The sequence below is a fragment of the Lagenorhynchus albirostris genome, chromosome 8 (assembly GCF_949774975.1).
Source record: "Lagenorhynchus albirostris chromosome 8, mLagAlb1.1, whole genome shotgun sequence".
Lineage (NCBI taxonomy): Eukaryota > Metazoa > Chordata > Mammalia > Artiodactyla > Delphinidae > Lagenorhynchus > Lagenorhynchus albirostris.
This window is the reverse complement of record NC_083102.1, coordinates 23,080,421-23,107,081: the sequence shown is the minus strand read 5'-3', so window position 1 is coordinate 23,107,081 and position 26,661 is coordinate 23,080,421. Positions and strand designations below refer to the sequence as shown.

The following is a 26,661-nucleotide window of genomic DNA, read 5'->3' as shown; positions in this document are numbered from 1 at the left end:
AGGCAGCACACATTCACACAGAGAAACCTTAGGGCAGTTCCCGAGTTTACTGCTTCTGACTCCACACGCTGGGGTCTTTGCGGGGCCCAGACCCAGGCTCCCGATGCCCGGGCAGTGTGGGAGCTTCTCTCCGAGGGGACACTTCTAGCCTGATGAATCCTGGTCGGTGTCGTCCTGGCTCAGGGTTCCTGGCCCTGGGGCTTCTGGCTGGGGTTGGGCAGAGTGCTGGGTGGCTGGTCCCCAGTGAGTAGGACTGGGGGGCAGGCCTCGGGTGAGATACAGTGGGCCTCGTGCTCCACCAGGCCTGCGGGGCACCGGCAGGCGGGAACACAGGGCCTTACGCAGTGGGCCGCCAGCTCCCCCAGGGGGACATGCTGGTTGAAGCAGGTGCGGGGACAGGGTGGGCCACACTCATCAAACACGAAGCCACGGTCCAGGAGGCAGCCCACCACTGCAGGTGGAGTGGAAAGCAGAGTCACTTTGCAGTCACCAGGCCCACCCCCTGTGACCCTCCCTGTACCTACGCTGTCCAGACCTGAGCCCTCCGTGTCACCCCTCCCCCAACTCGCACTGGGCATTGCCCCCTCACCGCAGAGCGTGGGGCCCCGCCAGGCAGGAGTCACCCCTGCTTGGCGACAGTGGCTGGCATAGGCTTCCAGGGCGTCACAGAGGCAGGTGTCAGCCAAGAAGCCAGGACCACAAGCACAGAGGTCATACACGCAGGCGGCAAAGAAGGGCTCTGGTGGCACCACGGTATGGCAGCGACTGAACGGGGACGACTTCAGCACCCTGCACCGGGCGTTGGCCTCACGCCTGGCACGGTACCCTGCTGCCCGGCATGGATCCACCTCACGGCCCTTGGAACAGGGCCGACCAGGTCCTGGCCCCTCTGGGACCTAGGTGGGGAAAGCGGCTCTATATGGCAGCACCCACTGGCAGCCGACCTTTGTGTGCTATGTTCTTCAAAGCACTTTGCACCAAATATTTTGTTTTAGCCTCATAAACCTCCCTATAAGAACAGCAAAGGAAGCATCAGCTACTTTTCCTTTGTTCCCATTTTACAGATGGACAAACCAAGGCGCAGAGCAGGTAAGTGACTTGTCCAAGGTCACACAGTTTGTGAGCGGCAACGCAGGGCTTGGGGATTCAGATGATGAGACCGCTTTCAACAGGCCATCCTGCCTCCCCCAGCACCATAGCAGGCAAGAAGTCCCCAAACCTCCTTGAAAGCCCCAGAGCCCACCTTGTGTGCAAACTTCCCTTTCCATACCAGAAGGCTGCTCTGAGATTCATGCTCAACTGTGCCTCCCCCCTGCCCCCCAGCTCCTGTGTGACTCACCTGCCAACTATTCCCAAACTCAGCCTCAGTGGACAGGAGCAGCCCCTCAGGGCCCTGCAGATCATCCTGGGCAAAGCCATTGAAGTTGCCACAGAGCCCACAAATCTGACCCCGGTAGGAGCCAGGCACTCTCACCTCCACCTGGGACTGCCCATCCCACAGCACCTGTGCAGAGAGGCTGGGACTGGAGAGTGGGGAAAGGCAGGGGCCCCAGGAAGCCCAGTGCCGATCCTGGTGGCGTCAGCACGCCCCCTGCTGTAGGGGAGGAGAATGGACAGGTGGAGGTGTCTCCTGGAAGGGAGGATACAAGTAGGTACCTGCCCTGTCAGCCCTGGGCAAACACAGAAGACATGAAGAGCCACCCACAGCTCCCTCAAAAGGGCACCTTCTCCCCTCATCCTCCATGAACTCGGCGCCCCCATGAAATGCAACCCTCTTCCAGAGAGTCACTCTCTCATGGGCATTCAGGCCTTACCGAGAACAAAGCAGAATTAGTATCATAAGAGTAGCAAGACTTATTTTATGAATTTACAAATGTGCTTGTTGCTGGAGGCCAGGGAGTGAACTACTCTTTGACATGGGAATTGGAGGAAATCTCTGAAGCCACCCAGGAGATGGCAGTTGACATTGCCCACCCTCCCAACCCTTCCCCCATTTGACTGATGGGAAAGCTGAGGCCCAGAGAGGATGGGCTTAAGGTAATGGCCTAAGAGCCCCAGTGTGTGGGTGGCTGAGCCAAGATCGCAAACCAGGCTCAGAACTCCTTTCATCACACGTGGAGGTCTCTAACCCTGATTCCTCTTCTCCCTTCAGAATCCAGCAGAACTCTCTCACCTCTGTGGCCTCATTTGGCCTGGGAGGTAGCTGGTATCCCCACTCCCTCTACAGATACAGACACCTGAACAGGCCCGAGGCTCCCCTGCACCCCACTCGCCGCGGCCGCACCTGGAGCCCCGGCTGGGCGTGTAGCATCACCGTGCGTCCCCGCAGCTCCACATACATCAGAGGCTCCTGCAAGAAGGGCAAGGCGACGGGGCGCCCGTCCACCTGGAGGAGAAGGGAGGCGGGAGGAGGAGCGATGTCGGGACAGCGGAGAGGAAAGCGCAGGACCGACTTTCCCCGGGTCCTTGGCTTTACTCACCGTGACCGCCCCGCCCTGCAGCAGCCGCACGGCCACGTCTCCCAGCAGCACGGCCACCTCGTGGGTCCAGGACACGCCGCTCCGGCCCCGGTCATCGTTGGTCACGTGCACGCTGTGGCGTGGGAGGCCCAGATGCAGTGGTCAGCAGGGACGGGTGTAAGGGGGCAGGGAGAAGGCAGAGGGAGTTGCGCACCTAAAGTCGCCTCCACGGCAGTCCTTGGCCAGCACGTAGCTGCAGCTGCCCTGGAAGTGCAACAGGCGGCCGTCGAAGGTGCGGTAATGAGGGTCTCCGAAGGCCATGCAGGAAGCGGGCCGGGTCAGGCAGCGGGGGCAGCAGCTGCCGGGACGCAGGGCGGGGGCCTCGTCCTGGCCTCCGCCCCAGACACCGTCAGACACGCTGCGCTCCCTGCCGTGCCCCACGCAGAGCCTCCCGGGGCACGGAGGATCGCTGGGGAGGCTCCAGGGCTCCTGGGCTTACTCCTGGCGGGGGGTCAGAGCGCCACCTCGTGGCTACTTCGGGAGCTGCACGACCCGGGCAAGTCCAGCCGCCTCCTTCCCCGGGGCACCCAGGGGGGCGGTGCCAAGTGGCCACCCATCCCATCGCCTCAGACAGCAGCACTCACGGGCCCGCAGGAGAGCGGCGGGCAGCGCTGGCTCTGGCAGCTCACGGCGCCGGCTACGCAGGAGCAGCTGGTGCAGGCGTCCACGGCCCAGCGCTCCCCGGAGGCCACCTGCCGGCCCTGGTGCACGCACGACTGGGCGGGGGCTGAGGGGACAGTAAGGGGCGAGGGTCCGTTGCCCATCCCTCACACTGGGTCTCGCTCCCACCTCCCCCCTCCCCGACCCCCCCCATCTCCCTAGCCCGCACCTTGGCATCTCTCACAGCACCTGCCAGCGTCCCGCACCTTCGCCCAGCCGTGGGGGCAGGAGAGGGCCTGGCACTCTTCCAGGTGGCACTCCACTCGGCCCCGCTGAGGACAGATGCCATGGCTCTAGGGACTTCCGGCAGGGTCTGGAGTCCCTGGTCTCACACTCTTGGAGCCCTTCTGGATCAGGGACTGGGGCGGGAGCCCCCTCTCTCTCTGCACCTTCAGCTACCTGCCCTCACACAGGGATGCCCAGAGGGGGCGCCTTTTTCTGATTACCTCGAAGACCCCATATTCTCTGGTCCAGTGACCAGAAGCTCCTCCCTTTATCCATCTCTCAGGTCCTCCACCCTCACCCTCCCACCCCCAGCTCACACGGCAGGTGCAAGTGATACAGTCGTCGCTGGGGTCCCGCCAGCTCTCTCCATCTGCCACTCTCCGGCCCTCAGCTTCCACCACACATTCTGAGGAGGAAGAAATGGGGATGGGAGAGCACTGTCATTCCGCCTGCATGAGCTCACCCTGAAGGCCAGGGCAGGGCGGTGCCCACCCCATCCAATTAGCACCCTGATGGTGTTGATTTCTTCAACCAGCACCATGGCCTACTAGATGGCAGACCCGGCACCAGTGCTCGGGATGTCCAGAGTGTCCCGGAAGCCACAAAAGCCAGAAGCTGGAACTTTCCTCTGGGCCGGCTGCCAGCTCAGCTGTGTGATGCCCTGCTAGTGGGCCTTGGGTCCTTGAGCCAAGCCTCAGGCTAGGCCTTGAGAATCCAGGCTTCATTCCCTGCCTCCCTCTACCTCATGGGTCCCTCCTCCACCCCAACGAACAGCCCTCCCTTTCTACAAAAGAACAAAGCCTGCATTCTGAGTGCACACCCCAGGTTGCCCACTTGGCCCATGGATGCCACCCCTCCTGTCTCCCTCCTGGCTCCGGCTCTGAGGATGCAGAACAAAATTGGGCATGAACCCTGGCACACGGGACAGCAGCTCCCAGGGGGGGTATGGCGCTCCAACAGGGGACAGCTGGGCTCAGGACAGGCCCGGTGAATGCAGAGCCAAGTCAGGTCCTGTGGAAGGGCACAGGAACACGACAGGTAGAGAACAGCAGGGAGGGAGCAGGGCCTAGGCAGGATGCGACATTCAGGACAAGTGGGCAAATGTCGGGGGTGAGTAGGAAGCCCAGAGCTGCTGCGGGAGAGGAGTCGCAGCCACAGCCCACAGAGGAGGAGGAAGAGGGGGCTTGAGGAGTCCCCAAGGCAGGAGGGCTCACCTGGCACTGGCAGGTGTAGCAGGGGTCTGGCGAGGCCAGCTTAGACCCCTGCAGGTGCTCCGTGCAGGGACTCAGCGGCTCTGTGAAGACAAGAACGCAGTATGGGAGATGCTGCCGGGATGGGGGTGGGGGACAAAGCCTAACTGACCCCTTATCCCCCTACTGCGACCCCGGGGTTTTTGGGCCCAGGGCATACTTATGGCCCTAACACCTTGATTCCAAGAATGACAGATCCCTTTTCCTTTTGTTCCAGCAAAGAAAAGTTTGGACTTTTGAAAAGGAACTTTGCTAGGCTGCTAGCATGGAGGGCCTGAAAACGGACAAAGCGTGGCTTCCTCAGCCTGAGGTCACTAAGGACAACTGGGCTGCCCGCCCTGCTCGCCCTCCCACTTTATCGTCTGAAAGGAAGCACAATGAGCCAGGTACCCCAGGTTCCAATCCTGGCTCCAGCACTCAGTGCCTGTGCCATTTTGGGCAAATTAATCAACTTCTCTGAACCTCAATTTCTTCATCTGTTAACAAAAGGAGTAATAACACCTCCTCACTGGGTAACTCTGAGAATTAAATGGGATGCTGTTTATTAAAAGTACAAGTACAGTGCGTGGCATGCAGTAGGTGCTTAGTAAATACTGTGCCTTTCCTCTTTCCCTGCAGCAGCACATCCGAACAAGTGTTGACAAGAACACCTCTCCCCACCTCTGTAGCTGGGCGACTCACTGCCCCTCTGGTCCTAATATCCCTGCCCTCAAGAAGCCAGCAGCCGGCACAGCTGCAACCCTGCAGCGCCACCTGCTGGACAAGATGCACCAGGCTTCAGAGTCAAGGGGTCCTGCTAGCTTCCCGTTTCCCCTTAGGGTATTACAGGTCTCACCCTCCAGGGTACAGGTTTCCAGAACAATCCACTGGACTCAGGAAAGGTCTGGGGCTGGGATTGTGGAGGAGGGCTGGCTGGCCCTTCCAGTGTCACTCTGGGGCTTCAGAGTCAAGGGGTCCTGCTAGCTTCCCGTTTCCCCTTAGGGTATTACAGGTCTCACCCTCCAGGGTACAGGTTTCCAGAACAATCCACTGGACTCAGGAAAGGTCTGGGGCTGGGATTGTGGAGGAGGGCTGGCTGGCCCTTCCAGTGTCACTCTGGGGGTGGCAGCTCTGCCCTCTTTCCCCCCCAGTCCGGGGACTCACGGGCACAGGTGGGGCAGCAATGCTGGGGCCCAGGGGGCAGGAGCTGGCTGGTGGGACAGCCCACCAGGCTGGGACACTGCCGCCGGTGACAGCGAAGGCTGGGAGTTCCCTCAGGCTGCAGCTGAATGAGCGAGCAGGGGGTGGGTCCCAGGCCATGGAAGCTGAGAGCCACCCTCTTTCCTCTGGATGCCAGTCTCCTCCATCTGCCTTGGGCAGATCAGACGACAGTGTGCAGAGAGACTGAGCATCTCCTCACCCCATGCCCCAGTCCCCAGAGAGGACAGTGCCTGCTGCTGCAGTCACTGGGGCCTGAACCTTCATGTGGCCTTTGACCCTTCTGCACTCCCATGCCATCCCCCTCCCCAATCCCATTGCCTAATCTCCTGATCTATGATGTCGTCGCCTGCTCAAAACCCTTTCATTGGCTCACCCTTACCTTTCAAATAGAAGTTCCCCAGTATGGCCCCCAACCAATTCCCAGGCATCTCCCCGCAACCTTCTACCCACACCACCCCACACTCCAGCCAGGAGGGCCCGCCCACTGCCTGCCCCCCCAGACTTGCTGGCCCTGCCTTCTCTTCACCCCAAGCCCCTCCCTCACGCCCTGGCCACAGGGACACACTCCTGACTCCCCACAATGCCTGCTCCCCGCAGGGTCCAGGCTGCCCCTCAGCCTTGAGCTCCCCTACCTCACAGGTGCACACTTCACAGGGGTCTGCGCCAGGCTGGAAGCTCTCCCCGGGCTCATACTTCCGACCCTCATGCTCACAGGCTTGGCAGGGGTCGGGTGGGGGGTTAAGAGCAGAACAGAATCAGGGAGCTTTCAGGCTGGCAGCAATGCCAGGCCCCCCAGCCTCAGAGAATGGGGTGTGCATAAGAATGGGGGCCACTTCTCCTGGAACGACGCATCTCTGCCGCCCAGCCCAGGGCAATGGCAGGGAGATGCTGACAGGGCACTGCCTCCCTGCCCACGCCCCCCCACCCCAGGCTCCCAGTACCAGAGCATGGAGGGCAGCAGTCACGGGGCCCCAGGTGAGGCTGGGCACAGGAGGTGACACACTGGACGCGGGCACAGGTGATGACACCCTCATGACACATGCAGGAGGAACAGGGGCTGTCGGGGGGCTCCCAGCTACTGCCTTCAGGGTGCTCCTCCCCATGAACCAGGCAGCCTGTGTCCGAGGTGGGCAGGGATGAGCTCTGAGTCTGGGTTCTGCATGTCTGCCCCTGACCCAGCCCCCTCACCCTGGGTGCTCAGTAGGGTATGTGGGTGCCAGGAGGGGTTTCTGCAGGGATATAGTGGAAAGGTGTCCTGGGACAGAACTCCTGCCTGTGATGGAGGGGAAAGACACTGGGTCGGGGTCAGAACACCTGGACTCTAATCCCATTCCTCGTCTGCTTGCTTGCTAGACCCAGTGCCAGGCAGTAGGCACTGTCTGTTATAGCCCAGCGCCAGCAACAGACCTGGCCTGCAGCAAGTGTGTAATAAATGGACGTGGGATGAATGAGAGGCTCCATCAGTGACCGTGCACCCAAGGTAACTCAATCTCTACAAGTCTCAGTCTCCCCATCCGTTAAATGGGGATTTCATCTCAGGGCAAGGAGACGCTGACAGTTCCTATACCATGCTGGGCAGTGTACGGGGCGAGGGCCCACACAGGCTAAAAAAGGCCCCTACTCTAGAACCAGACGGCCTAGATGCAAATCTTGACTCTGCCATCTACTGGCTAAGTGACCACAGGTAAGTTATGTTACCTCAGTTATCTCATCTATAAAATGGAAAAGTTAATAATAATACCTTACTTGTTGAGATCGTTGTGTGCCTCAAATGAGGTACGTGTAAAGCGCTTAGCACATGGTATATGCTCAATAAATGTTAATTATCATTATTATCATTATGAATGGGGCATGGTTAGGAATGGGCAGCTTCGAGGAGATTCTAATAAGCACCTAGAAGGGGAGACGGTCTGGATAGGCCAGGGGCGGGGATAGGGAGGAAGAGCTGAAGGTGAATGTGGTGAGAGCTCAAGGGCTGAGGTGTGGGAGGGACAGACGGGTGGACAGGGAGGTGGGAAGTCTGGAGGAGAGCTGAGGCGGGGGAGGTGGGGCCGATGGAGGGACGGAAACAAGGGAGCAGCCCCACTGGCCAGGCATACCTCTGCAGCGAGGGCAGCAGCTCCCGGGCTCTGTGACCTGGAGTGGGCAGGGCAGAGGTGGGCACTGCAGCCGCTCACAGCTGACCTGGCCAGCCTGCAGGAGATGTCTGGTCAGTGACTTGCTCTCCAGGCCAGCTGACCCCACCCCTGCCCCCTCTGCCACCTCCCTACCACACCTGACAGCGACAGCGCTCACAGCTGCCTGCGGGCCCCTCAAACTCCTCCCCGTCCTGGTGCTCCCGGCCCTGAGAGAGGCAGCCTGCGGGTGACATGTGTCCTGGGCGGGGGCTGTGCTACCAGTCCAGCATCAGGTCTAGCAGAGCGGGAGGGGGCGGCGCGGGGGGGGCGGGGCATGTGTGCTCACTGTGGCAAACAGGGCAGAAGCAAGGCCCTGGGGAGGGATGGGGGCACAGAGCTGGAGCACACGGCTTCTTCTGGCAGCGCATGGAGCCTTCCTGGGGGAGAGAGGCCACGCTGCCACTTCCCATGTCATCACACCCTCAACCAGGCCACACGCGGCCTCATGGGGGTGTGCCCCTACTGACCTGCCCGGCCCAGACCCCCTCCCTCAGCCCAGGAGGCCTGAGCCCAATCTGTCCTGATGGATGTCACAGGCAGCGTGTACCCTGGGAGGAGGAGACGACCTCTTTCTGGCCAGAGAGGAGGATCAAGGGATGAAGGGCTCCAAGCCCCCAAAGGGCCGCCTCACCTGGCAGGTGCAGATGGAGCAGGTGGGGTCGAGCGGGTCAGGAAGGGTCTCTCCGGGGGCAGCGGTGACCCCATGATAGAGGCATCCTGGCAGAGGGGGGAATACAAGGCAGAGCCGCAATCAGCGGATCCCTCTGCCGACACAGGCACACACACAGACACACACACAGACACACACAGACACACACACACACACAGACACACACACACACACACACACACACACAGCCGGGCCTGGGGTCCTCTACCAAAGCTTAGCTAAGAGTCAGAAAGAGAGATGGTGGCTGGGAAGGTGAGGGGCGGGAGGAAAGACTTCAGCCAGACCACGGTGGTGAGACTTGCATGCGTGAAGCGCGGCGGGGGGGACTGAGGGCGGGATCACAGAGCACAGGCCCTCGTGGGAGGAAGATGAGGGGGACGACGGGCACACCGGAAATGAAGGTGAGAGGTGGGCTGGCTCGGGAGGGTGGCTTCTCTAGAAGCCACGGGGGAAGGAAGTTGCCCAAATGTGGTTGGGTGACTCAAGGGCAGTGGAAGCCACTGAATGGCTTGGAGTCTGGTGACGTGATATTTTGGGAAGGCAGGGAGACAGCTGAAGAGCGGGAAGGTCTGGCAGCATAGGGGTGGTTGTGTGGTGCCCCTCACAGTTGGCGCAAGGTGACAGCAGGGACGGAGAGGAGGGCGCGAGTATGGGGTGAGGAACCCCAGGAAAACCCAGTCTGTGGGCTTGCTGCGTGGCTGTCTCGGGGGAGGGGTGACAGTGACCAGACCAGGGGACTCGCAGCCGAAGGGAGGCCGGGAGTTGAGAGGGGCAGTGGGAGGGCAGGTGTACCCTGGCAGGTCGGGCAGCAGTGCCCAGACGGGGTGAGCGGGTGGCTGCAGCCCAGAGGCTCACAGGGCCGGCGGCTACAGTTCACGAAGCCTCGGAGACAGGTACACAGATTGCAGGGCTCTCGGGGATCCGGAAACTCCTGGCTGCTCAGGTAGGACTCCCATAGGTACTCGCAGCCTCGGAGAGAGGACAGGGAGGGTGGGGGGAGGGGCAGAAATCAGGGAGAGGGGACCAGTCATCCAGCTCTGAGCTCCGAGCCTGGGCCGGGCCTGAGGCCAAGGCCTCAAAGACCTGGTGGGGAGGGAAGGGCTCAGTCTTGGCCGGTGGGTAAAGGGGTCTGGGGGGTGGCAGTTGGATTGGCCAAAGGGCAAACTTTCTCCCCTTCAGCCTGCAAAGAAGCTCCCTGTCCAGGGCCTTCCCTGTGGTCCAGTGGTTAAGAATCGATCTTGCAATGCAGGGGACGCCAGTTGGATCCCTGGTCGGGGAACTAAGATCCCACATGCCGCGGGGCAACTAAGCCCTCGCGCCTGCAACTACTGAGCCCGTGTGCCACAATGTGCCGCAACGAAAGATCCCATGTGCTGCAACTAAGACCCAACACAGCCAATAATTAAATAAATATTACAAAAAAGAAAAAAGCTCCCTGTCCAATCCACAGGGAAAACCCACGCAGAATTCGGTCCAGGGCTTTTGTCTTACGGTAATAAATATTTTTGACCCACTCTAGGGCAGTAAAGATGACTTTGACCCCGCCCTCCTGTCCCCCCACCCGTACAGTTCCCGTCCCCTCACCATCACAGGTAGGGCAGCAGTCACCCCTGGCAGGGAAGGGGCACTGTGCTGGGGCACAGGCCCTGGGCTCACAGCTGACGCTGCCCTCCCAGCAGAGGCAGATGTGGCACCGGGCAGTGGGCGAAGGGAAGCGCTCGCCGCTGGCGAACTCCTTCCCCTGGTACAGGCAGCCTGCGGGGCAGGCGAGGGGCTGGGGGGCCATGGAGGCGGCGCACCAGGCGCACTACCTCCCGGGCCCTGCGGGCTGGGTGGGCACCGTTCCCGCACTTTCTTAGTGAGAACCCCGCCCCCGGAGGAGCGGGCCAGGAGGAAGGGGGAGAAGGGGTGGCGCCCTGCCTGGAGGTAAAGAGGGACGCAGAGTAAGAGGGGGACCGAGCAGGTGAGGTTCCGGGGTGGAGCTGGAAGGAGTGCGGGCAGGTGCAGCCGGGGCGTTACCGTCACAGGCGGGGCAGCAGGGCCCCTGGCGCGGGTGGGCGCAGGGCGCCGGTGGGCAGGGCAGCCGCTGGCAGGACACGGAGCCGTCGAGGCAGAGGCAGCGGCGGCAGGGGTCGTCGGGCTGGGAGAAGTGCTCCTGGTGGCGGACGGGGACCCCGCCCCCGGGCCGAGGGCAGCCAGAGGGGGTGGCTGCAGCCAGAGAGCAAGCGTCAGCGAGGCGGGGGTGGGGGGGCTGCTGAGGGGGTTCCTCGGAAAAGCGGCGAGGGGTGCGGCTCCTACCCGGGCACTGCGGGCAGCACTCTTCTGGCAACAGGAGTGGCTCTGGACAGGGCAAGGGCGGGCAGCGGCGGGCCGGGCACTGCACGTGGCCGCTCTGCGGATGGACGAGGCCAGGCCAAGTCAGTGGTAGAAGGTGGAGGAGACCCCTCCCCTTCTCACCCTCACCTTGGCGGACTTCTCCTGGTCTCCCCATGTGCCCCCCCACCCACCCACTCTTCCTTCCCATCCGGGTGGCAGACTCACCAGACAGTGACACAGGCGGCAGGGGTCGGAGGGGTGGGGGAAGTCTGCTCCGTTGGGGTACTCTTTCCCAGCAAAGGCACAGCCTGGGGGAGGGGGGAGCTATGGGCCGGGGAGAGGCCCCCCTTCCCCCAGGGCATGCTGCCCTCCCAGCCCTAAAGGCCTATAGATGGGGCCAAGCCATCCCGAGGCACCACCCCCCAACCCGCCCACCTCACCATTGCAGTTGTTCTGGCAACAGGGACCAGGCAACGGGTGGGCACAGGAGGCCCTGGGGCAGGCCCGAGGTTGGCAGTGGGCATGGCCTTCCCGGCACTGGCATTCCTGACAGGGGTCTCGGGGGTGGGAGAAGCTCTCGCCATCCATAAACACTTGCTTCTCCAGGATGCAGTCTGGGCGGTGGGGCGGGTGGGCAGGAGTGGAGACAAAGACTGACAGTGCAAGGAGCAGGCTGACAGTCCCTCTACCCTTGAGTTCAGAGCCACTGCAGAGGTGCCACTTGGAAGCTGTCCCCATGGAGGGAGAGGAGGAGGAGGAGGGGCTGTGTATGCGGACAAGCATATCTCCCCAAGCACACACTTGTGCGTGTGTGTGTGTGTGCGTGTGTGTGTGTGTGTGTGTGTTTAGTTCCTTTACCTGCAGGCAGCTGTGTGTGTCTCTGAGGGTGAAGAGCCGAAGGGCTCATGCATGTGCATGCCTGTGTTTGTGATACGCGCCCTGCACACTCTCCGTGTGGGCGGGGATCAGGGCACACAGCATCCCAGCTCCCAGTCTCTTGCATAGGAAACCTGAACATTTGTTGCATGAACCAGGCTTATACAGGTAGATATATGAATAGATGTGCGTGGTGGGGGTACTGGAAGAGGAAGTGTAGGAAAGGAGGGAAGGGTGGTGTTGTAACATGAAGGGACAAACGAATGTCTACTCTTCTCTCCCACCCATACCCTGTGAGTTCCAGAGAGTCCCAAGCTGTGTCAGACTGAAAAATTCGGAAGGCCATTGCTTTCTAAGGTATCCGTTGGGCCCACGGGGCCATGGAGTGGCAGGGTCAAGGGTTCACCAAGCCAGACAGGTACAGTAAGCACATACCTGGGCACCTGGGGCAGCACTGGCCGGGTCCACTCTGGGGCCTGGCACAGGTTGTGGGAGGGCAGTTGACCAAGGAGCATGTCACGGTCCCATCCTGGGAGCAGGTGAGAAGGCAATGGGGGTGGGCCCCGGGAGGGGCTCAGCAGGGCAGCAGCAAGCCTGGGGAGGTACCTCGCAGTGGCAGGTGTGGCAAGGGCTGTCTGCATCTGTGAAGTTCTGCCCGTTGGCGTACACTTGGCCGTGGTAGGTGCAGCTCTCACAGCTGGGGCAGCAGGCACCTGGGTAGAGCAGGGTGATCACAGCCCAGCCGATCAGGGTGGGCCAGGCAAGGCAGGGGAAGAAAGCTAGATTGGAGCGGGGCACTCACCGGGGGGCTTGGTGGGGTGCTGGCAGGGGGCTGGGGAGCAGAGCAAAGCCCTGCACACGGGCACCCCAGCTTGACAGGAACAGGTTGTGCAGGGCTGACCATCAGGCTCCCACTGGACCCCCTCAGCAAACTCCTCTCCACCAAGCACGCAGGCTACAGCAAGGGGCAGGGGAGGGGGGCTGTCACCATGGCAACCTGGACACATCCACCCATCCCTGCCCTTCCCAGACCATAGGACCCTTCCCAAGACCCTGGCTTAGCCCTCCCCACAGCAGCCTCTGAACACACTCTGGAATGCCTGGTGGACTTAGGAATGCCTTCCCCTTACGGTGAAGGAACACTCCTCCATCTCTAGCTGCTGGGAGAAGCACCCTTTCGTGGTTGCCCCCCAACACACACACCTGGGCAGAGCTGGGGGCCAGAGTCAGACAGGGTGCAGGGGGCGCCCGGGCACTCCTGCTCCTCACAGGAGACCTCGCCGGCCTAGGAGGGAGGCTGGGTGAGTGGCCCTCAAGGGACAAGACAGATCCGGGGCGTGAGACAGCGGCACCGCCTACCTGGCAGGAGCAGCGGACACAGCGGCCACTCTCTTGGAGTCTGAAGGTCTCCTGGCTCTGATACTGGTGTCCCTGGTACTCACAGCCTGGCTAGGATGACAGAGGGACTGGGGCACAGGGCTGGGGCTGATGGGGAAGCCTCAGAGCACCTGAGGCATCCACCCCCCACCCTGACAAGGACAGCCACCCCTGTCCTCCAGGAGGCCCTGCCAGCCTCCCCCAGCCCACACGTGCCCAGGGTGCCATGAGGCGAGGTGAGAACTCATCCCTCACCCGTGGTGACAGAGCTTAGCTTTAGAAAGGACTTCCCCTGTACTTTAGCTCAAGGGGGCTTCCTGTTAGTCCACCGGAAGCAACCACCCCACGCCGAGACCCAGAGCCTCTCTTGGGGCAGTGCCCACCCCTCCCTGGTGACTCGAGCCCCCCACTCACTGTCACAGACTGGGCAGCACTTCCCAGGGATCCTGCCTGGGTGTCTGCAGGGCGTTGGTGGGCAGGGCAGAGGCTCACAGTGGACACTCCCATTCTGCCAAAAGGACCTGGTCAGCAGGTGAGAGGCAGGCCCAGAAGCCAGCCCCTCCCTGCCGGGCAGACACACTCACGGCACAACGGCAGTGGGAGCAGGGGTCCACAGAGCCCACGGGCTCCCCGCTGCGGTACTCTTGCCCATTTAGGAAACAGCCTGTTGGGAAGAGGGTGCCTTAGACCCTCCTCAGGGCCCCACGCCATTCAGTGTCCTGGCTTTCATGGGAGGCTCGAGCTGGGCCGTCCATCAGCTTTCCGAGCCGCTCCAGGATCCGCCTGCTGACTCACCATCGCACACAGGGCAGCAGGTGCCCGGGAGGGGCCGGGCAGGGTATGGGCACAGGCTGGAACATTCTCGCTGGTGACACCGGATGTGGCCCTCCTGGTAGGGGGCAGAGTAGGCAGAGGAATGGGCCGTCAGAGCTCATCCAAGTGGCAGAAACAGCATTCGAATCCCAGCTATCCATTTATTAGATACTGCTATGAGTAAATTGTGTCCCCCTTCAAACTCTTATGTTGCAGTCCTAACCCCCTCAGAATGTGACTTATTTGGAAATAGAGTCGTAGCAGATGTAATCACTTAAGTTGGGATGAGGTCAGACTGGAGTGGGGTGGCCCCTGATCCATTGACTGGTGTCCTTATATACAGGGGAAATTTGGACACAGACACACACTCACACAGGGAGAGAAGCATGTGAAGATGAGGACTGAAGCCACGGGATGCCAAGGATCTCCAGCCAACGGCCAGAGGTGGAGAGGGGCCTGGAACAGATTCTCCCTGACAGCCCTCAGAGGGAACCGACCCTGCAGACACCTCGGTCTCGGACTTCTGCCTCCAGAACCATGAGATAATCGATTTCTGTTGTTTTAAGCCGCTCCGTTTTAAGCCGTGGTACTTTGTTACAGCAGCCCAAGTAACTAATATAGATGTATAACCTAGCATGCCACTTAAGTTCTCTGTGCCTCAGTTTACTCATCTAAAAAAACAAAAAAAAGACAATAATAGACCTGCCTTCATAGCCTTGTTATGGGGATAAGATAAGTGTGCGGTAGGGCATCCACCTCTGGAAGCTGACAGTTAACATGCAGTAGCTGCTGCTACTCCCCATGGTCTTTCCCAGACAGACCCCATCGCTGGAGTTCACACCTGTACCTGGGCTCACTGCCTTAGCCCCATAAGTGTCTGGGCTGCCAGTGACTCTCCTCACAGGTGGGGGTGGGGCGGCGGGGTGTCAGTGCGAACAGGGAGGGGAAGCATATGGTTGCCAAGGGGTTGGGTGCCCCACAGCCTTCACAGTGGAGTCCTTAGCCCTTGGCAAGCTGTCAGGAAGCTTTGTGACTCTGGCTTCAGCCCCCACGAACCACAGCCCTCCTTGGCGTGCACCCTGCCTGGACATTAGGCCTCCGTGTGCCCCCCTTCCTCCCCCAGACTTTGCCCTGACTCTTCCCTTATGCCTGGTGTCTTAGCCCATTCAGGCCACTGTAATAAAAAATTCCATAGTCTGGGTGGCTCATAAACAACAAAAATTTAGTTCTCACAGTTTTGGAGGCTGGGGAGTCCAAAGTCAAGTTGCCAGGAGTTTCAGTGTCTGGTGAGAGTCTCCTTCCTGGTTCATAGATGGCTGTCTAATTGCTTGTGTCTCCACATGGTGGAAGGGACGAGAGAGCTCTCTGGGGTCTTTTTTATACGGGCACTAATCCCATTCATGAGGGTTCCACCCTCATGACCTAATCACCTCCCAAAGGCCCCACCCCCTAATACCATCACTTTGGGGGTTAGAATTTCAACATATGAATTTGGGGCGGGACACAAACATTCAGTCTATAGCACCATTTCTCCCTGCTCAAATCCTACTCACCCGTTAAGACCTAAATAAACACCCCCCCCCATGAAGATATTCTAGATCTGTTCTGCCCAATAGAAATATAACACAAACCACATATGTCATTTTAAATTCTCTAGTTGTCAAATTTCAAAAAATAAAAAGAAACAGATGGACCTAAATTTTAATATTATGTTCCACTCAAACCAAAATATCCAAAAAGTTATTTCAACATGTAATCAACATGAAGTGTTAATGAGATATTTTACATTCCTTTCTTTCGTACTAAGTCTTTGAAAGCCAATGTATATTCTACACTTAGAGCCCGTCTCAAACCAGACGGCCACGTTTCAAGGGCTCAGTGTCCACATATAGTGGCTCCTGATGAGACAGCAGAGTTCTAGATGCCTCAGGTCAGTTGTGTTTCTCCCTCCCTGGAGCTTGTGCTGCCTGTCATATCCTGCCCAGCCTCACTCCTCCTGTAACCTGAAGCTCCTCGAGTTTGGTTCACAGACATCCTGCTCACCTACTGTGCTCAGAACTGGACATACTGAGGGCGCAACCCCTTCCCCACCCTCATGGTGTTCAGGGTTAGGTCTCCTCCATCTCTGTCCCCTCACAGTGCCTTTTGGGATGTGTTCAGTGGAATGAAGGAATGAATCTGGTGGGCCTGGGGTCGGGGAGGGGTGGGGGCAGCCCAGGAGCAGCACAGGGACTCACCAGGCACTGGCAGATCTGGCAGGGGTCCCCAGGTGTGGTCCACTCTTGGCCATGCTCCCAGTGAGAACCACCTTCTGTGCAGCCTTGGGCTGGGGGCGATGGGCAGAGAGGAGGCCTGGTGGGAGCTTCAGCCAGAACCCCCTCCTTCACGTGCCCTCTGAGGGCTCTCCTCTGAGCCTAAACCAGACCAGATCCTACCTCTGCCTGGACCCCTCGCCTCAGCCTCCCAGCACCCCAGGCAGGGTAAGGCCCAAGTTCCTTAGCCTGCCCTTCCAGGCCTTCCAGGGCCAGCATGGCCACACCCACGTGTCTCTGGCCCCTCCCCACGTCCCAGTGTAAGCTTTGGCCATTCATGCCTGCCTGCACCTTCCCGACTAACACACACCCACCTCACACTGAGTGTCAGTCCCAAGCTGCCCTCTCTTCCTGGAATGCCCGCCACCGTGTTCCGCCCATCGCCTTGCTAACTGCTCTTTAACCTTGAGGTTGGCTCCAGACACGCCACCTCCAGGAGGCTTTCCTTTCTGTGCCCAGGCTGGATTAGGTCTCCTTCCTCATGGATCTAGTGTCACCCTCTAGTGGTCTGCCTCGAGGGCCCACCCCGTGTCTTCTGTGCGCAAAGCAGGTAATAGTCAATGTTTATTGACGTACATATCATTACACACATCTTACAAATGGGGAACTGAGGCACGGAGTAACTCCCTCAGAGGTACATAACCACTGACAAGGGCAGAATCTGAGCCCAGGCCTTCCAGCTCCGGAGCAGGGTTGGCCAGGCCTGGGTCCCCCCACTGACGGCAGCCGCAGGTCAGAGGCCAGCAGAGTGGGCTTTGGGTTGAGGAAGTGGCAATAACAGCCCTCCCTGGAGCTCTGCCAGGGAAGGGGCAGGGCTCTCACCTTGGCAGGTCGGGCAGCAGTGCCCGGGCCTCAGGACTGGTCCAGGGCAGGGGGTGGACGGGCACTTCATGGGCACACAGCGAACCAGGTTCCTCTGTAATGCACCCATAGCTGTACTGCCCCTGGGTCTGGCTCCCAGAGACAGCAGGATGGGCCACAGAGTGGGGATGGAGGGAGAATCTCTCTGGCACCAGGCCTCGGAAAGTATGTGAGGGGCTGAAAGAGTGGCAAGTGTGACCCAGGGTAGGCGGGGGTGTCCCCGGAAGATCAGGGTCTGGGCAAAGGTGCGGGGGACTCACCAGGCAGGAGCATTGGAGACAAGGGTTGGAGCTGGACAGGAAGCTGGCCCCCTCCTCATAAAGCTGTCCCTCATACTCACAGCCTGGGGAGGGTTGCCAGCGTGACGGACTGGTCAGCAGAGAGCAGGGTGGGTGGACATTACCCGAGGGAAGGCAGGACCCCAAGTAGGTACGGAACCCTCTGGGGCCGAGGGGACGACGGGGCAGGGTGGGGGGGAGGTCACCTGGCCGGCAGATGGGGCAGCACTCCCCAGGTGGGGTGTAACTCTCCAGGCAGTTGAGCTCTGAGCATGAGGGCCCCTGGCACTGCACCGTCCCTGCCTGCAGGGTAGACACTGAGCCCTCCTTCCTCCTCTACTGCCCAAGCCGAGTTACTCTGCTGGCCTAGCAGGCCTAGCAGGCTCCAGGCCTCAATGCCGGGGTGGCGGCAGCAGTCCTGCCAGGACCCCAGATTGGGCTTGGCGCTGCCAGGCCTGGGGTTAAGCCGGGCGGTGGGGATGTGGGTGGTAGATGGGACAAGGCTCTGATTCCCTTACCTGACAGGTACAGATGACACAGGGCTCCAGTTGCCACGTTTCCCCACTCCTGTGGCCTCCAGTACAGCCTGCAAAACCAGGGCCAAGCCCGCAAGTAAGAGACCCAGAGAACTGGGGCGAAAGCAGGGCCAAGGGCGCCACATCAAAGGGGCACCATTCAGGCGATTCTCAGAGATTGTATACTTACTGCAACTTTCCAGCAGATGGCAGTATAGTGTCTGCCTCGAATAATCACCAGATTCCCATTATTTTACAACACATGGAAGCATTGAGGAAAGCGTGCCTTTTTAAAACTTTCACCAAAGACATTGTATGTGCTAGCAGTGGCCCTGAGACACCACGTGTCCTACAAGCGATGTGTGTGTGTGTCCCTTTTCTTTGTTGGGAGATCCAACAACTCCCAAGACTTTACTCCTCATCTCTGGCCAAGACTCTCAGGCTACATTTCCAGAACCCACCAGTCCCTAAGCCTCTGTCCCACCTTTCAAACTTGCAGCTGCCATTCTTCCCGGGGCAGGGTTGCCAAAGACAACATAGGATGCCCAGTTAAATGTGAATTTCAGATGAACAACACATACTATTGCAGTATAAGTATGTCCCAAATATTGCACGGGACATACTTGTATTTAAAAATATGTTATTTATACAAAATTCAAATTTAACAGGACATCCTATTTTTTTTTTGTTTTTTGGCAGTGCTGCTTGCAGGATCTTAGTTCCCCAACCAGGGACTGAACCCGGGTCCTCAGCAGTGAAAGCATGGAGTCCTAACCACCGGACCACCAGGGAAGTCCCAGGTATCCTATACGTTTAGTTGCTAAACCCGGCACCCGGCAACATTATCTTCCTGACTATGAACCAGTAACAGCCGCTGTCTTCATGTCACTGGCACCACTAGTTTCCCAAGCTCAGAGTCCACTGTTCCATGGGATCCAACTACGTTCTTTGGAGACACCCCTCCTTCTGCAGCACACTGCCATCCCTGGCTCCATGCCTAGGCAACTACAGTAATAGCCCCCTAACTGGTCTCTCTGCATCTAGCCCATATACCACGTGAAAATTCCAAAAATGCCTCTTTGAACATGCCACACTCTTGCTTTTCAGCCTTCAGTGGTTCCCCATTGTCCACAGAAGAAAGTCCAAACCGTAAGGCTTACAGCAGTGTGTTCCCACTGGCTTTCCCAGTCTGATTTCCTGCAACACACCTTTCCCCACTCTGTGTGCCTAGAGGGCCTTCAAGTACACCCTTTCCTTCTGGTGAAACCCCACTTTCCCTTGAAGATCCAGCTCAGATGACCTGTTGTATGTAAGGCCCTCCCCGATCACCTAGTCTGGGTGGGCTTCCCCTGCCTTCCTGCCCTCTCCTCTGGCGACTGACCACTTAAGACCTTTCTCCACCTCCTCTTAATCTGTTCATTGGCTCTTCAATCTTGTATTATACTAGCTATATATGTTTATCTTCTCACTAGATTAGAAGCTGCCTGAGGAAAGGAAAAAGATCAGGTAGAGCACGGGTCCCCAACCTCCAGGCCACGGACAGGTAATGGTTCGTGGCCTGTTAGGAACCGGGCCGCACAGCAGGAGGTGAGCAGCGGCGAGTGAGCAAAGCTTCATCTGTATTTACAGCCGCTCCCCATCGCTTGCATTACCTCCTGAGCTCCGCCTCCTGTCAGATCAGCGGTGGTATTAGATTCTCATAGGAGCGCGAACCCTACTGTGAACTGCGCATGCGAGGGATCTAGGTTGTGCGCTGCTTGTGAGAGTCTAATGCCTGATGATCTGAGGTGGAGCTGAGGCGGTGATGCTAGCGCTGGGGAGCGGCTGCAAATACAGGTTATCATCAGCAGAGAGGTTTGACTGCACAGAGACCATAACAAATCAGTGACTTGCAGACTCATATCAAAACCCTATCGGTGGGTGACAAGTGACAGTTAAGCTGCATCTTATGGAATAAACTGGACATAAACAACACACTTTTGGTGTCACTGTCTCCCATCGCCCCCAGAAGGGACCATCTAGTTGCAGGAAAACAAGCTCAGGGCCCCCACTGATTCTGCATTACGGTGAGTTGTATAACTATTTCATTATATATTACAATGTAATAGAAATAGAATGTACCATAAATGTAATGAGCTTGAATCATCCCGAAACCTTCCCCCACCACCACCCCGGTCCATGGAAAGACTGTCTTCCATGAAACTGGTCCCTGGTGTCAGAAAGGTTGGGGACCACTGACGTACAGCCTTTGGCTCAGTCCCAGGTCAGAAGCAGCATTTGCTGACTTGGGCTTCGCTTCTGAACACCCCCAGCCACTGCCAGAGCGAGTGGGCAGACGCCCTCTGGACACATGGCAGGTGGCAGGCCAGGCTCTGGGGCCCCAGAACGAGTGCAGGAGGTGGGTCTGGGGCCGGCAGAAGGCTGACCGGGCTCGCAGTGCGGGCAGCACGCTCCCGGCTCCGGGCAGGGTCCTCTTGGGCATGGCTTCTGGGTGCAGGTTACGGCTCCTTCCTGTGGAAAGCAGGCATCAGAACCCTGGAGGATAGGGCCTCCAGAACCGAGACCTCTCCCCAGGCTGGGACCCACCAGAGGCGCAAGAGGCTGAGTTGGCTCAGACTACGTGGGCTACCCTTGGCCCAAGGGCAGAAAAGAGACATCCTTCCCCCTCCCCCATCATCTCCTGCCACTCTGGACCCTCGGGAAACCATTTCTTCCAGGTACCAGCAAATTCCCCAGCGTGGAGAGATCCTAGGAAGGGAACCAAGGGCTTCCTCAGTGGAAGGGTGAGGAAAGAAATAGGTGGGTGTGAAGCCAAGTGAGGGAGCAGAGGCAGGTAGATGCCAGGGGCAGATGGATGACTGGGGACACTGAGGGTCCGCAGGCGAGGGGGCAGGTATAGGAAGACAAGAACCCCACTGTGTGCGTGGGGATTGAGCTCCAGAAAGCAGAACTCTTCGGAATCAGCTGAAGGCGGCCAGTGGCAAGGCTTGGGGGGATGGGCAGGGAGACCCCACTTCTAAACATTCAGCACACCAGGCTGCAGCGACAGGTAGCTGAGGTGAGGCAGACAGGTGAGGGGAACAGGTATGGGATATCCAGGGTGGGTCACAGGAGCTCACCAGGCAGCGGCAGGTGGTACAGGCATCTGTGGCGAAGGTCTCCCCATTGCCATAGGCCTGACCATTGTGGCTGCAGCCTGAGGAGGAGATGGTGCTGTCGCTCAGGCACTCAGGGCCATTTTCGGGCCCTGAGGCGGTGCCAGTGGGCAGGCGGATGGCACTCACCATGGCAATGGGGCAGCCCAGGCTGGGGGACACAGTGTGTAGCCCCGTCCCGGCAGACACAGGCTGTGCAGGCATCAGGCTCCCAGCGAGCCCCCTCGGGCCAGGCCCGACCCAGCCCCCAGCACTGGGGCGAAGCCGCGTGGCATTCACAGGACTCCAGCTGCCTCACCCTCCCCTGCAGGTCTTTGTTCTGGGGAGAGAGGTGGGGGTAAGAGGCACTGGCTCAGCTTCCCCCACCAACTCCCACAGATTTGTGGGGTGTGAAAGCCAAGGCAGGATGAGAAGGAAACGTGACAGTTCCAGAGCAAGGTGGGTCCCCCTCCAGGCAGCATCCAGCTCAAACAGTCCCAGTTCTCATAGCCTGGGGTCTGGATAGGCTCCCAGGGGAACACGGGCCCCCAGTCCTCTCCTTTAGACAAAAGGGGACTCAGTCCCTGTGACCCAACAGTTAAAGACCTTTATCTATCCGAAATCTTTCCTGATGATACTCCATAATGTTTGCCAAATACATGAAAGAATATGAAAATCTGACAAAACAAATACCCGGAGGTTCTTCCCTGGTATGAAAGAACCGATGTTAAGAACTGCTCAGGGCTTCCCTGGTGGCACAGTGGTTAAGAATCCGCCTGCCAATGCAGGGGACACGGGTCCGAGCCCTGGTCCGGGAAGATCCCACATGCTGCAGAGCAACTAAGCCTGTGCGCCACAACTACTGAGCCTGCGCTCTAGAGCCCGTGAGCCACAACTACTGAGCCCGTGCGCCACAACTACTGAAGCCCGTGTGCCTAGAGCCCGTGCTCCGCAACAAGAGAAGCCACCGCAATGAGAAGCCCTCGCACCGCAACGAAGAGTAACTCCCACTCGCTGCAACAAGAGAAAGCCCACCCGCAGCAACGAAGACCCAAGGCAACCAAAAATAAATAAATAAAATTTATTAAAAAAAGAACCATTCAGATAAGAATCTTTCTATGTGCATTTAAAACAAAACTCTATTTCAGCGTCCCACGGGCCCCCCTTCTCTCCTTCCCTCCCACTACATGAGGCCTGCCCTACCTCACGCACACCCACTGCCTCCAGTGGTACCTGTTCTCTGAGCTCCGTGACCTCAGCCTCCAGCCTTCCCAGTCGCTCCTCCAGGGGGCGCCACCGCTCCTGGGGGGCCCCAGCAGGGGCTGAGGAGTGGGCTGGCGCCTGCAGCTGGTAGTCGTGGATGTCAGCAAGCCCCAGAGGCTCCCTGGGGACGGCTCCACCTGAAAGCACAAGGATCCAGGGAGGGCCTATCGGTGAGGGGCTAGCAAGGCTTCCTGGGTTTGTCTTCCCAATGATGTCTATCCTGTGCCCACCCTTGTCCACCTGTCACCCACCATCTAGGGAAGGAGAGGTGGTCTGTGAGGGGCTGGAGTGAAAGCATGGGAGGAGGAGGAGAGAGCCCTGGGTGCACGGAAGTGACCTAGACCAGCTTTCCCAAGTAGTAAGAGCCTCAGGCAGGTATAAGCCCCAGGGACCCCGCCTCACTGGGAACCTGGGGGGAGGATCTAGATCAGGGCCTCTCTGTAGGCTGCCCTGACTCTGCAGGGGTCCTCAGCCACGGGGGCTGTGCCAGGGTCATCCAGCCTCACTCAGGCCATGGACTTGGCCAGGGGCAGCCTGGGGAGCTGATGTGTCATGCTGGGAGGGCCCACAAGCCAGCACAGGCTGAAGTGCAGGAGAGGGAAACAGAAGAGTGAAAGGTGGGGCTGCTTTCAGGTACCCAGGGTCTGTGGGCAAACCCCACTGCTTGTCTTCACCTTCAGAAAGGGCAGCACTTCCGTGCACAGGGAGGGGCAACTCTTCCCTCTGCTGCCAATCCCAAGCCTTGCCACTGTTTTCCGGGCCTGTGGCAGAGGGGCCTGGGAACTCCACCCAGGGCAGAGTGGGCTCCAGAAAGCGGGACTCGGCTGCATTTCGTGAAGGGTTCGGGGAGGGTGCTGGTAGGGCCCCCATCTAGATTTCAAGGCACCATGAGAATGAAGACAGGTTGTCCCGGGTTCTAGAGGACACTGGGTCCTAAGAGGGGGCACCTCTGAGTTCAGGCCTGGGGTTGGGGACGGCCACTTTCACCTGACTCTGATCCCCCTCCTGCTGTGGGGAAAACAAAGGCGGTGGGGGTCATTGTCTGACTCCAGGTGTCCTTCCCACAAACATCATCCCTCCTCCCAGCAGAGGTGGGCGGGGCAGCAGAGGGTCTGGAGCAGGAAGTGAGTGAGCACAAGGAAGGGGTGGAGGGAGAAGGAAGGGTCTTTCCACCGAGGCAGTTCATTAGTGAGGCTGGGCCTGGGGGTGGCTAAAAGGGCTTCTCGTGCACACTAGCCCCGTGAAGCAGGGGAACAATACTGCTCACTCCCCCGCCCAAAGGGGGTTGAAGATTCTCGTCCAAGACCTAAATTGTCTTCTTTTGTCCAAACCTGCTTTGTCCTGAGTTCCTCGGCTTGGTTAATGCCATCCCCACCTACCCAGAAATCTGGGGCTCAGCTTCTCTCTTTTGTACCCCTCCCAAAGTCCATCAGTCTCTGGTCTCAGCCGGTCATCCCCCAACACCCCCGCAGCTCCTCTCCTCTCCCCTCTGTGGCCACTCAGGAGGCTGAAGGCTCCCTGCCTCCACGTGCTCCTCTTTTCCTTTCACAGCCTTTCTAAATCACACATCTGCAGGCTCCCAGCAGCAAGTCCAAATGTGAGCTTTCCCAAGTGCCATTCATCTTTTCAGCCCACCCAGCAACCCCCCCCCGCCCCCCGCCCACACCCCTACCTTGGGCAGGGTGTTGTCACTTGGAATGGCTCTCTGTCTTGGTATGGCCCCTGTACCTCGCTTCCTTCCCAGCCCCATGAAGGGCGGCCAAGGATGGGGTCCCAGTATCTTAAACCCTCCACCCCAGCACGACACCCCCCCCCCACCATGATTCCTCCTTTCAGGCCACCCCCTCCAGGCCTGCTTAAGCAGGCACAAGAAAGGGGTCGGGGAGAAGCTGAGGGTCCTCTGGGACCCTCAGGGAAGATCGGGCCGGTCCTTTGCCTGGAGAGACCTGCAGAAAGAGCTCCTGTTGCACAAAGCCTGATTGCTCCCCGTGGACCTGCTCCCCTCCCTTCCCCCCTGCACAGTCCCAGCCCTGACCTCTCTGTTCCTGCCTGTCCTTCTGGATGAAAGCCAGACACAGAGACTCAAAGTCAGCTCCCATGGCGGGCCTTCTTTTTTTTCCCCCTTTCTCAAGACAAATAATTAACTTCAGACTCCCAGATTCCAGGGCGGACTCTCCCCCACCGCTGCCTGCAGGAATTCCTCCCGAGGCCAGAGCAGGAAGCCCCGTCCTGCTCCGGGACCCCATGCCACAGTCTCCGTGCTGCCCCGACCATGCTGGCTCCTCCACCGACGGGGAGGACTCAGGCTGGCCTGGGAGGCGCACGCACCCCGAGGCAGGGCCCAGGGAGGCGGCCCCCGGCCCCAGCCGTTCCCTCAGACTGGGCTGAGCAAGAGGTGACGTCCTGCCTGGCTGCCCCCAAGCCCTCGGCGCCCCGACCTACCTCTGCCGGTCCCCGGGGCCAGTGCCAGGCCCGTGAGCTGCAGGACGAGGGGCAGCAGAGCGGCCTCGGCCCTGGCCATGCTTGCCCCGCCTTGCTGACTACGGGTCGTGGCTCAGCAGGCGCTGGGAGAGGCGGGGTGTGGAAACACCAGGCCGCCTCCCACCCAGCCTTTGTTCAGGGAGGGCTTCTGGTGTCTGTCACCCCGCCCCATGGCGCCTGCCTTCCTGATGGGCACCTCGACCCGACCCCGGGGCCCAGCCCCATCCTGACCCCAGACCTGGCTCAGAGGTGCAGGGGAGCCCCCGGGAGAGCAGGAAGCTGGGAGGGGTTGGGGGCGACTTCTCCTGCACGTGATCCAAGAGCAGGCTCTAAAAGCCCCACAAACTCATCACCCTTGGGCTCTGGGACAGCTGGTCTCCGAGCCCCTTGGCCTACTTCGCCACCCTGGGGTTCCCTTCCTCACCTGTTTACAGGAGAAGCAAACTGAGCTGGGTTCAAATCCCTGCTCGGCCAATTCCACTGGGCCTCTAACTTCTAGTTGCCTCAGTTTCCCTGTTTGTAAACTGGGGATCATAACAGCTACTTTATAAACTTACAGTGAGGATTAAGAGAGACTAGATAGATAAGGAATTTAGGGTAGGGTAGTGGTCGGCACAGACTAAGTGCTCAGTAAATAAATAAAAACAAGAGGTGCAGGGCTTCCCTGGTGGCGCAGTGGTTGAGAGTCCGCCTGCCGACGCAGGGGACGCGGGTTCGTGCCCCGGTCTGGGAAGATCCCACATGCCGCGGAGTGGCTGGGCCCGTGAGCCATGGCCGCTGAGCCTGCGCGTCCAGAGCCTGTGCTCTGCAACGGGAGAGGCCACAACAGTCAGAGGCCCGCGTACCGCAAGAAATAAATAAATAAATGGGTTTAAAAAAAAACACACAAAACAAAACAAACAAACAAAAAAGAGGTGCTGCTCCAGGTCTCCGAAGTCAAGGGCGCTTCCGGTCTCCTCTCTCCACCTCTACATTTCTTTCCTGGACTCTACTCACCATCCCTATCTACCCCGGCAGCCCCAGGCTTGGCCCCAAATGCCAAGGCCTTTCTTCTCCAGCCCATTTTCCAGCTCTTGGGCTCAGGCTTGGCCTGTGTGTGTGTGTAGGGGGGTGAGTCTGGGCCGGGGGCAGGGCTGGGCCTTGGGCTCAGCAGGCGGAGGGGACCAAAGGGAGGAAGTGAGAGAAGCTGGTCACGTGGGCCACCAGGCTGGGAAACTCCTCAGTGCAGCTGGAAGCAGGGGAGGTGGGGATGGGCCCCAAGCTCACAGGCAAAGGGACATGGAGGGTGGAGCCGTGAAGCCCGCCAGAGCAGTCTCCCTCCCCACAAAGGCCAGCAAATCAGAGCCACCCTGCTCCCTGCTCCCACCCCCCAGCCCACGTCAGGGCTAAAGGCCCCTCGAGCCCACTCTCCAAGTACCTTAAGGGAAAGCAGTGTCTCTCCTCAGAAGTGTGGGCCCCTAATAGGCCCTGAGCAGTTGGCAGCAGGGGACGGGGAGAATGTGAGCCAGTGCTGAGACCTGGCCTCAGTTGGCCTGGAGCTAGGCTCACAGGAGCAGAGGAAAGCCAGGGCCAGCCGGCTGCTGGAAAAGGAGCTAGGAAGTGGCAGCTCTGTTCCCACCAGGGTTAAGGAAGATGTGCCTGTTAGGAGGCAGGTCTCCTGGGAGGCTGGGTGGAGGAGAGGCTAAGAGCAGACTCTGGTGAGGGCTACCAGGTCAAATCCTGAGTCTCAGGCTT

At 59.3% G+C, this 26,661-nt stretch overlaps 1 protein-coding gene across 2 annotated transcripts; it reads right to left on the bottom strand.

Moving 5' to 3' along the window:
• Positions 1-32: 32 nt before the first annotated feature.
• Positions 33-24,984, bottom strand: KCP (kielin cysteine rich BMP regulator). 2 transcript variants are annotated; one of them, XM_060156716.1, is made up of 42 exons: positions 24,889-24,984; positions 22,417-22,583; positions 21,334-21,523; positions 21,169-21,245; positions 20,476-20,560; positions 18,053-18,120; positions 17,741-17,837; positions 17,517-17,599; positions 17,218-17,311; positions 16,321-16,409; positions 14,066-14,159; positions 13,855-13,934; positions 13,685-13,778; positions 13,253-13,338; positions 13,097-13,178; positions 12,696-12,848; positions 12,500-12,606; positions 12,329-12,422; positions 11,458-11,631; positions 11,243-11,325; positions 11,000-11,093; positions 10,721-10,909; positions 10,286-10,456; positions 9,494-9,670; positions 8,663-8,748; positions 8,318-8,408; positions 8,130-8,212; positions 7,954-8,047; positions 6,796-6,969; positions 6,487-6,569; positions 5,798-5,918; positions 4,619-4,698; positions 4,316-4,415; positions 3,722-3,810; positions 3,349-3,451; positions 3,104-3,246; positions 2,674-2,846; positions 2,481-2,592; positions 2,285-2,386; positions 1,340-1,504; positions 590-896; positions 33-451 (listed from the first exon to the last, which is right to left on the bottom strand). In XM_060156716.1, the coding sequence occupies exons 1-42, from the start codon at positions 24,965-24,967 to the stop codon at positions 180-182; spliced, it is 5,085 nt and encodes a 1,694-aa protein (XP_060012699.1). In that variant the 5' UTR covers positions 24,968-24,984; the 3' UTR covers positions 33-179. The 2 variants fall into 2 exon arrangements, with proteins under 2 accessions (XP_060012699.1, XP_060012698.1); XM_060156715.1 differs by lacking the exon at positions 11,458-11,631 and having other exon boundaries at positions 33-896; positions 17,517-17,837.
• Between the last annotated feature and the right edge of the window lie 1,677 nt (positions 24,985-26,661).